The 11,167-nt window shown below is 43.8% G+C and overlaps 1 protein-coding gene across 1 annotated transcript in view; it reads left to right on the top strand.

Moving 5' to 3' along the window:
• The window catches only part of LOC141346746 (meiosis regulator and mRNA stability factor 1), an 18,617-nt gene extending 9,698 nt beyond the window's left edge, over positions 1–8,919 (top strand). Inside the window, exons 16-23 of the mRNA XM_073851697.1 lie at positions 1,452–1,474; positions 1,686–1,888; positions 1,973–2,200; positions 2,280–2,513; positions 2,593–2,817; positions 2,899–2,959; positions 5,589–5,684; positions 5,763–8,919. Coding sequence (XP_073707798.1) covers positions 1,452–1,474; positions 1,686–1,888; positions 1,973–2,200; positions 2,280–2,513; positions 2,593–2,817; positions 2,899–2,959; positions 5,589–5,684; positions 5,763–6,133 — 1,441 coding nt within the window. The 3' untranslated portion in view covers positions 6,134–8,919. The remainder of the gene's footprint in view (positions 1–1,451; positions 1,475–1,685; positions 1,889–1,972; positions 2,201–2,279; positions 2,514–2,592; positions 2,818–2,898; positions 2,960–5,588; positions 5,685–5,762) is intronic.
• The last annotated feature ends 2,248 nt before the right edge of the window (positions 8,920–11,167 follow it).

Below are 11,167 nucleotides of genomic sequence, written 5' to 3'. Positions count from 1 at the left end.
CCTTGATTATAATTAATGAATTTATTATTATTATTATTAATCCATTCATTTTTGGTCCAATTGTTTTGAAACTGACACTGATGAGCATTGCTGGATGTTAAAGTTTTAATTCTGTTAATTTGACACGCCGTCTTAAATGCACCACTCACCCGTGAGACACTCTGAAAGACGTGAGTTCAATGGTCATGTTTGTATAGTTCTGACTACACACGCAGTAGTATGTTTTTAATGGGAAAGTATTTAAAGGGATGGTTCGGAGTAGAATTGACTTCATTGCTATGCACTCCGAAGCCCATCTAAATACCCCATCCAAAGTTTATTTTGCCTTAGTCAAACATTTATGGAGATAGAGTTTTTCGAATTGCTTGTTACAGGAGTGAATGGTACATGTGATGTATCTTGTAAACTGCACCACTAAACGTGCAAGTAATCTTACCAAACTTGTACAGTAGTGTAAATAGGTTATGTACTCACAAAACGCTGCATCAGAACATTTGTAAGTCCACCATGAGTGTTTTAAAAACACGTTTTACCCGAGAACTACTAGTCTCAGAAACTACAAGTCGACGTCACTTCCCTGGTTTGAAAAGAGCACGTGAAAGTCCTCCTACTACATCTGTGTGCATGTCAACTTGTAGGAGGACTTTTACGTGCTTTTTTCAAACCAGGGACGTGACGTCAACGTGTCGCCATTTGTAGTTTCTGAGACTAGTAGGGATCGGCTAAAACGTGTTTTTAAAACACTCATGGTGGACTTACAAATGTTCTGATGCAGCGTTTTGTGAGTACATAACCTACTTACACTACTGTACAAGTTTGGTAAGATTACTTGCACGTTTAGTGGTGCAGTTTACGAGATACATCACATGTACCATTCACTCCTGTAACAAGCAATTCGAAAAACTCTAATATCTCCATAAATGTTTGACTAAGGCAAAAAAAACTTTGGATGGGGTATTTAGATGGGCTTCGGAGTGCATAGCAATGAAGTCAATTCTACTCCGAACCATCCCTTTAAAGGATTAAAAAAATGAAAATTACGTTGGTTAGAGGTTCTAAATTTCTTTTTGATTAAGCATCCAGCCCTAGTGCGTCGTACACTATGTGATCGCACAACAACAGACTAATGTACAAACATGCGTCTCATTGCTAGGAGACATGTAGAAATAAAAACGTGTTCTAGAATCGGCTGCGTATCAAACTTGTCTGATATCGTTCCACGGAATGGAGCCAGAATTCGTCCGTCATGGCATGCTGCACTACGTGATTTTTCTCTGTCGACTCGGACGGCCCAAAATCTAAGACTGACTCTAACTTTTGCCAACCAGTGTCTAAACTGCAGATCAGGGCGAAAATCTGTGCAAAAGTTGTTGGGTGTGTTCCAACTAACCTAATAGTCCATTGTCATGAGCTGCTTCACCAGGTGACCTCTCTTTATGGTTTTCCTTGAGGATCCTGAGGGAATCCTCATACAGTAATTCTAAACTTCCATGATTTGTATCTCTTCCGTCTTTGAGCCATAATTTGGTCCAATGAGATTTCAGTGTGGGCGGGACTAGCCGTCAAACACCACAAAAGTAACCAATCGCCAACAGAGCTAGAAGTGGAGCGTGTCGTGACTGGTTAGGCCACGGTGTGACTGTCCTGCGGAGCCGCACTTGCTGAACGCGTCTGTCTCCCCTCAGAGCGGACGGTGGAGGAAGTGGAGCGCACGCGGCAGTTTGGCAAGGAGGTTGTAGATCTTCTGAGACATCAGCCTCACTTCCGGATGCCCTTCAGCAAATTCATCCCCACGTATCACCACCACTTCGGGCGCCAGTGCAAACTCTCCTACTACGGCTTCACCAAACTCATGGAGCTTTTTGAGGCCATTCCAGACGTTCTTCTGGTCGGTACACTGGCGCAGATGCGAAGGTGCTAGAACGTTCGGCAGGAGTCTCTGAGACGTTGTGTTTCTCTCTCTCTCTCTCAGGTGCTGGAGTGCGGAGAGGAGCGGTTGCTGGCGCTGACGGAGGTGGAGCGGGTGAAAGCGTTAGCGGCTCAGCTGGTCAAGCTGCTCCGAGCTCAGAGAGACTCAGGACTTCCTGTCAGTCAGCTGCTGAGCGAATACAGCAAGACGTTTGGCTACAGCCTCCGCCTGCAGGACTACGACGCCGCCACGCTTCCCGCCCTGCTCAACAAACTCTGCCACGTTGTGAAGGTACACGTCAGTTCCTTTCGGAAGGTTTTAGAGGATGCATGACCAGGGCTCTTTAGATGATCTTTTCACGTCTCTTTAGGTGGTAGACGCTCCCGAAGGCAAAGAGGTGCAGCTGATTAACAGGAAGTCCCTGCGTGCCTTGACGTCTCAGCTGCTGGCGCTTATGATGTCACTTCCCGAGGATCGCGATCATCTCGGAGTGGAAGAGCTGAGGAAGCAGTACGAGCTCACCTACGCCGCGCCGCTAAACCCGTGCGAGTACGGCTTCATCTCTCTGACGGAGCTGCTGAAGAGTCTGCCTTACCTGCTGCAGGTACGAGCTACGGCACGCGTCCGGCTCCGCTGTATATGTTACCGTTTACTATTGTGTGTGTGTGTCTGTTACTCTGCAGCTCTCTGAAGACGAGCGGGACGACGGCGGCGCAGAGGAGCGCGTGAGGCTGACCAGACTCTACCAGTTCGCCCGCAGCGTTCGAGCCCTGCTGCACACGTATCATTATAACCAGATCTTCCTGTCCGAGTTCTGCGGCGCCTTCGGCAAATACACCGGTCGAGAGTTTCAGCCGCAGGCGTACGGCTACAAGACGCTGGAGGAGCTGCTGGCCGCCGTACCGCAGGTATGCTCGCTTTGGTTTGGTTGAGCGCACTCGCACGAATGCCTCTGGATGAACCTGTTCTCTGTTCTGTATTTTGAACAGGTGGTCTGGATTAAAGGTCACGGTCACAAAAAGATCATCGTCCTGAAGAATGACATGAGAGGTACTAGACTCCTTGATGTTTTTCCCCCTCGTGTCTCTGTAGCTCAGGGGTGTCGGAGTCCTGTTTGGTGCCTAACCTGCAGGATCTGAGTTTGACGCCCCTGATGTCTCACATATATCTGAATCATGTGCTTGGGTTAGCCAGAGCTGAAGACTAATGAACGTAAACCAGACATTGAACAAAAAAAAGGTGTGTTTGTATCTAGATGGCCATCTTTGGACGTCTGTCGTGTTGCGTCACACTTTTTTTTTTTTTTTTTCTGTATCAGTTTTCCATGTTGTTGTTGTTATTATTATTAATTACTATTATTGTATCTTGTATTAAAAAAAAAAGACAATACAAATATGCGTTGACTGATTGGTCAATGATGTGATAAATGAAAGACCTCAAAGCCTCACTTTTCATAGATTATTGTAACTGATTTAAAGTAGTGCTGGGTGGTTTGATCACACATCTGTGCCACATTGTTTTTTTTTTTTTTTTTTTGTTTCGTATTGTTTTTTCGTTTTGTTTTTTAGAATTCTGCCAGTTTCACTTTTTTTTTTTTCCTTCTTATTAGTCCTTTGTTTGGATCGTGATTAATGCAGTGGTTCATGCATTTTTATTCATACAAAGATGTGCCCTGTAACATGAGCAGTTTGATGTAAATTACAATTTCACAATTTAACAAAAACAGAATAGTCTGACTTTAACCTTCTGAAATGATTAACAAAACAACAAAAAAAGCAGATGGGCTGAATGAACATGTAATTTTATTCTCTGACAGCAGGTGAAAGGAAAGCCTTTATATTGGTTACCGCTGTAAACAAAGCAGCATCTAACCTTTTCTGAAGACGATCTCTTCCACTTTTTTAGATTCATATAAATCATTCTAACCCCATTCCCAATATAGTATTTTTTTTATATATTTTTTTTTTTTATCTAATATTTTGCAGATCATGAACAGTATTTTCTCCTCTGTTTTGTGACCTCAACATACCGTGTTCGTAATTTGATCGGTTCTCCATTTGATCCGGTATATTACCCAGTAGGGGTGGGACGATACAGGTAACTCACGATTCAATTCTGTGGCGATATGTGGCCCACGATAATGATAATATCACGATTCACGATATCTACGATATTCAATATATTGGAAGAAATTTCATCAACGATATATCACGATATATGTGACTGAAAAAGAAAAAAATACCCATAATAAGGAAATCTTATGCATTTATTAATGCCAACATTTCCAACACTGTGCAAAGAAATATGCATTTGCATAATAACTCACTGCCTCCTGGTCTTAAATGTAAACACTGTACAGCTAGACAGATAAAAGTGCCTGAACATTAAAAAACAACATGAACATTAACTAACATGTGTAAACCATGATACTGAAACGTCAGTAGTAAGTTACTGTAAAGTGCTTTATGTTAACCTGGACAGTGGTCTCATCAAGGCATATTCTTCTTGAGGAACACTAACGCCTGTTTCACACATACTCCGTCTGCAGTGTGTATGCAGTCCGTGTGCGTTATGTGTGCGATGCAGAAGCAGCACGGACTCGTTTTGCTTTCACACAGAACACGTTTGCAGTCCGTTCCTGATCCGCGGCTGTTTACCACAAACACACCATTTATCCGTTATTTTGATTTCAAATACAAACGTGCTTTTTCAGCATTGTGATACTCTTTTATCACAGTACACTAATACAATACGAGATATATTCACGTTTAAACTCAACGTATTATAAACAACGTATTATTCAATGCACTTGCACGCCGCTTCTGGGACGTACTGCCGGACAGCAACCGCGTGCAGTGTGAACGCTCTAATCCGTTAACATGGGTGCGGAAAAAAAATACTCAACGCATACGCACTGCAGACGGAGTAAGTTATGTGTGAAACAGGCGTGACTGATCAGCATGCTCAACTAGCGGGTGCGTCTTTGATTTGTTTTTCGTTATTTTCCGCCATTCTTCTCACTTCTCTTTTTTCTGCGCTTCTTCTGTTGTTGTAAGATAACTTGTGTTCTTCACTGGCCGCTGCTTCCGCCACTTTACGCCTATTTACTCGAACAGCGCCCCCCGCAAACAGAATGGTAGATACTGGGCAGTGACACTGACGACGGGTAAATTAATCATTTTGTGTTGTAATAAAATATCGATATTGGCCGTTAGTGTATCGATTATTTATTGCGACAGAGAGCACAACAATATATTGCAATATCGATTCTTTTCCCCCACCCCTATTACCCAGTGCTATTTTAAGGAGTTAGTTGTGTCATTTGCTTGTTCTCAAGCGCTTCCTAACCTGTATGATTTTGTTCTGTGGTGCATAAATGGAGATATTTAATTTTTGTTTGAAGATGTGATGAATGCTGTAGAATAAAGAATGCTTTCAGTGTAATTCAAGTAGTCAGACCGGTGACAGAAACACTGGATCTGATTGTTTTTATGAAGTTAAAAGCAAAATGAGTCACTTTTATCCAGCATGGCCTGATGATCTGAGCCAAATCTAATGTTTTTATTAGAAATGTATGTTCTCTAGACTGGCTGAAGTGGAAACCATGAATCCATTAGATTTGCAGTGAACGCATGACTAGAGCTGTTTGTGTTGAAAATCAAGCTGTGTGTGTCTGTAGCTCGTGGCAGTCCTGCGCTCTCAGACAGTCCTGTGGTCGCCGCAGACGAGCCGCATCCTGAAGAAGAGCCCCGATTCGCCGACAGCCCCGTCAGCGGTAAAGAACCCGAGTCGAACCCGTGCCGTTAGCCTGCGTGTCTGTGTTCGAGTTAATGAGTCTGTGTCTGTCCCGCAGGTGAGATGGAGTTGCTGTGTCTCGGTTCTGGTTCTCCAGTGGATCTGCTGTGCGCTCCGGTCCCGTCCTGTCTTCCGTCTCCTCAGCTGCGGCCCGACCCGGTTCAGCTGCAGCCCAGGGATCTGATCCGCTTCGAGCCGCGTTCCCACGGCCCGTCCGAACGAGAGCCGGTTTACGACCGGCAGCCTATGTCGGCCCACGGTCACCTCGCGCCATCGACTTCAGAGAACGGCCCGGATCGCGGAGCTAACGACGCGCCGGAGCCCTCGAGCGCAAAAACGTGCGTCACAGACAGCCCCGGCCGGCGAACGGCACGCAACAGGGTTAAACTAGCGGCTAATTTCTCCTTGACTTCTGCCCTGTCGGTCTAAAGCACGTCACGTGACCTCCGATATCGAGAGGGATGTTTGTGAAGCGTGTCGCGGCGGCTGCGTGTGACTGACGCGTGTCTTCTGTGAGGCTGACGGACGTTTCGTGACCGCGTTCGGTGTTTGTCTGGACTGCAGCAGACCTCGTGTTCTTTATTCGTGTTTCTCTCACTGAAGAAATCCATGTGCAGTGTTCGTTTGTTTTTTCTTAACTACAGTTGCTTTTCTTTACTGCAGTAGTTAATATTCGTTAGTTTGAGGCCTGAAGCGCCGCTGATTGGCGGAGGTCGTTCTGAGCCGCCGTGAACGGGAACTGAATCGCGACGCTCTCGTCCAAACCTTCATTACGGTGAATCTTTCCTCCGCGTGCGTCTGCTGAGACGCGCCTTAGTTTGAGACGTTATTTGTGTTGTTTGAAGCACATGGGCTCCGTCTGCTGAAATGGAAGAATGAGTTTGCTGTTGGCTTTATTCTTTTCCAAACTGTGATCTCAAACGTTCACCGATGCTTTTGTGTTAAGTCCGTTTCAGAGCCGGAGCCTGATATCGAAGGGCCTTCCTCCCTTTTAACCCATTGATTAGTCGAAGCCGGCCGTCTCGAGTCGCTTGAGTTCATATTGTGAATGAAGTCTGTGTTTGTTGAAACTCTTACAGGAGTGTTTAGTTTAAAATCGTCTCAGCCGCTTATCGGAGGATGTTGACGCCGGTCGTACGGTTTCGCTGGCGTCCAGATGAATTACGGGAGTCTGCGTGATCGAGTTCAGCGGGCCAAAGAGAAACACCCTGATATTCCGCAGGCCGAGGCAGTTTGTCGTTTTACGGATGTTTTTTTTTGGTCTGGAAGTTGGTTTGATAGTTCTATGCACATGGTGCATAAACCCTTGTTTGAAAGCGGCCGTTTGAGTCGCTGCGGGCTTTCGCTGCGTTTCTTTTATACGTTTTGGCAAAATCGTGCTAATTAGATGATGTTAATCAGTGTAGCTGTTCCTCTGGAAATGCCAAGGTTGTTTACTTGAACCTTGAGTTAGCGTGTTGTTTGCGGTTGGCTCTCCGATGGCTTTTACAATGGCTTGTATCGGCCGCGGCGCTGCGAGAGCGCGGGACTCCGCTTCCGCTAACGGCTTTGGGTCACGGTGAAGTTGATTTGTGTAAACGTGTCTTTGTTTTGTGTAAGTTTCGGCTCACGGTGACACGAAGAGCTCAGGCGTCAACCGTCTGTGAGAATCCGAACGCTCGTGTGCGGCCGTTTGTTTCTTTTAAGGGTTTCTCTCTTTGGCCCTCGTGAGTTTTGGGATGCCTTCAGAATGGTAGCGGCTGAAACTCTGAGCTGAAGTACATGAGTCTCTGTGATTTTATGCATGTTTGCATAACGTTTGCCTCATGCTGGTGATGGATATATTTGATTTATGCAGAGCATTTATTGCCCAGCAGACATGTGACGACGTACGTGTCTTATCTTCGTCAGTTCGTCTCGTGTAGTTTTAGTCTGTGTTTGCTCTCGCTTCTATCAGACGACCACAATGAACCCAGAAGTCTCTCAGATTGTGACGCCAGCTGAACTTCATGATCTTCATGTGCAATAACGTGGACGTTCAGCCTCAAGACACTGGAGGTCTTGTATGATTTTAGTCTCCACCAGAAAGTCCTGTTAGGAGTTTTTTATTTCTATGTAATGACCAAATTTCTGTCATGTATAATAAATATCACAAGCATCATTTGGTGTCCTGCTTTGAGTTGTGTTCCTCTGGTCGAGCGTCGACACCTTTCTGATGTTTTTTTTCAGGTGTTAATGGTCCAGTGCGAGCGCTTTGGGAACAGACTTGATCTGATAATTTAGGGAAGAACTTTTGTCTCAAATATTTGACGCACTTAAGGCTGGCGGCACACTAGAAGATTTTAAGCCTGATTTGCACCGCTCTGGTGTGGCCCGATTCCAGACTTCTCACAAATGATTTATTTTTTTGCCTAAAAAATCGTATGGTATCATTTATTTTATATCATTATTTAACTGCTCCCGATCGAGACGGAGCGTCCCTAGATTCATATAGTGAGGGTCACTGGATGTTGTGTGCTTCAGTAGCTGACGTTTGGCAGCCACAAAAGCAGAGTACTGCTATTTAGTTTTTCACTGTGAAACAGAACACGCACCAGCTGGCCTCCTGTCTAGCCCTGGCCTGCGTCCCAATGTGCATACCATCCATCCTAATTTCTGTCTGATATTAGTCATTTTCAATACTATTTAAGCAGATAGGCTGGATGGTATACACACTGGGATGCAGGGTTAGTCTTTACCTCCACCAGTTAAACACGGAACTTGACTCTGACTAGACTAAACTAGATGTTCAAGATGTCAATGTTTGTAGTTAGTCATACTGTTCTGTTGAATGGTCCTGAAACTTCTGACCAATTTGAGTTTGTTCAATTTGAACATTATGTGCTCCGCTAACATACTCTGATAAATGTCTTATTTTGGACTGAGAACACACTCGTCCAAACCTCTACAACTACGAGTCTTCTGTCAAACACAAGTCTTTTAGGAAATGCCAGTGTTTTGTCGATACGGTTGAAAAATCAGTAGGCACCACAATTCTTGCCAACATCTTCAAAATGTCTTTTGTGTTTTGATGGAAGAAAATAAACATGCAGTTTTGGAATGATATGAGTTTTTTTGACAGTTGTGTTTTTATATTTTTCTTTAAAGATCACCTTTCAAATTATTGTTTTCAGCAGGATTTATAAAAACAGAATGTGAAAAACATATGAAATAAATACTCTTTCTAAAAACCTGAATTGCTTTTTCATTTGTTTTTACTGATCTAGAATAAGCTAGTTACTCTTGAATATATTTTTTACAAGGAGGTCGTCAATAACAAAATGAGTGGGGAAAAGATAGTTTGTTAAATAAGTCTTTATTTCACTCCTGAGGCATCAGAAGAGCTCATTTCTAATAAGTATACAAAACTGGTCAGTTCTATTAGGGTACAATATGCACACCTATGTAGAACCATTTTACTGCAGATTATTTAAAATATATATAACATTATTCTCCACTTTAGAGCCTTGTAAAGACCCCTTTTCTATTAAGTATGAAAAACTGGTCAGTTCTTAAATGGGACGTCCCATACTATATTCACACCTCTTATGAAATCATTTTACTTCAGCACTTTTGAGATGTGAGACAATAGACTTTAGAGGGCTATAAAGACCTCATTTCTGTTTAGTAGAAGACGTGAATGGCCAAACATTTCAGATCATATGCGCCCTTCATATGAAGCCATTTTACTGCAGCATTTCAGAGAAATGTACCATTATTTCACTTCAGAGGCTTATAGAGAGGTGTGGTCACGTAAAGAAGCATCAATATTTCCCCATGTTAGAGGCCTATAGAAATGTTATTTCAAATAAGTATAAAATAATAAAGACCATTTCTTGCAAAGTACCTCCTACACTATCAGCACACCTATGAGGTCTGTGTAGTGGGGCTGTTTGGAATACGATTGATCTAAATACATCAAAGCACTCAAAGACATTTGTGACCCTGGACCACAAAACCAGTCTTAAGTCGCTGGGGTATATTTGTAGCAATAGCCAAAAATACATTGTATGGGTCAAAATTATTGATTTTTCTTTTATGCCAAAAATCATTAGGAAATTAAGTAAAGATCATGTTCCATTAAGATTTTTTGTAAAATTCCTACTATAAATATATCAAAATGTAATTTATGATTAGTAATATGCATTGTTAAGAACTGAATTTGGAGAACTTTAAAGGTGATTTTCTCAGTATTTAGATTTTTTGCACCCTCAGATTCCAGATTTTCAAATAGATGTATCTCGGCCAAATATTGTCCTATCATAACAAACCATATATCAATAGAAAGCTTATTTATTGAGCTTTCATATGATGTATACATCTCAGTTTTGTAAAATTTAACCTTATGACTGGTTTTGTGGTCCATGGTCACATTTGACCAAATAAGGAGAAAAACATAAAGAAAACGTACTCAGTTACTAATGTAACCTCGGTTCTCTCTAGAGAGGGAACGAGTACTGCGTAAGTATCTTACGCTAGGGGAAAATCCTTTTCTGCGAGATATTGAAGCCAAAAATTATCCTTAATTTTTAAATAATGTAAAGCGCGTTGCAGCAGCATACAGACATAGGCGAAAGAGCTCGCGCGCCTATTGGCTGCTCTGCGGCAACTGCAGCAGCCTATAGAGCGAGGCCTGGCGCGACGCCAGATCCAATGGGGGCATTTCGCGCCCACTGCGTCGCTTCCCGCCAAAAAGGGCGTCTAGGCCTATAATACCGCTCGCAGGCAGCTATTATCTGGTTTTTCATCATCGAAGCAACCAGAGCGTGCGCATGCACGGCAAGATACGCAGTACTCGTTCCCTCTCTAGAGAGAACCAAGGTTACGTTAGTAACAGAGTACGTTCTCTTACGAGAGGTCTCTCGTACTGCGTAAGTATCTTACGCTAGGGGACCCAGTGTAAAACGCCGTGCATGCTGAGATCTGACACCAAAGACCCAAGGGCGAAACCAGAGGTTCATATAGTTCATAATCACCTAGGGAACTCACAGGGAGTCCGGGAAGAGGGAGGGGCAAAGCCGCACTCTTCCACATAGTGCAGCGTCACTCAGACGCTAAGTTTAACGTACATACAGGGTGGGGTTACGGCCTGAGCTGACGTGGAAATATGGGTCTTTACACAGTTTGCCCAGGCACATCTTGTGCTACTACTTTCACTGTCGACCCTAGAGCTGTGCTCAGTAGACGCAGCATTCTGAGCTGATAGCATCAGGTCAGACAACACTGAATATCTAGATTGACAGCAGTCTGGCCTGTAAGGCGGGAACCTCCAGGTTGTAAAACCTTATAAATGTAGACGGAGAGGCCCAGCCCGCCGCCGTACAAATATCTTGCAAGGCAATCCCACTCGACTAGGCCCATGTTGAGGCCACGCCCCTCGTGGAATGTGATCTGACACCTAGCGGGCACTGCATGCCCTTGGAAGCATATGCCAGCGCAATAGCA

Source organism: Garra rufa, chromosome 12 (assembly GCF_049309525.1).
Source record: "Garra rufa chromosome 12, GarRuf1.0, whole genome shotgun sequence".
Lineage (NCBI taxonomy): Eukaryota > Metazoa > Chordata > Actinopteri > Cypriniformes > Cyprinidae > Garra > Garra rufa.
This window is presented reverse-complemented; position numbering and strand designations above follow the sequence as displayed.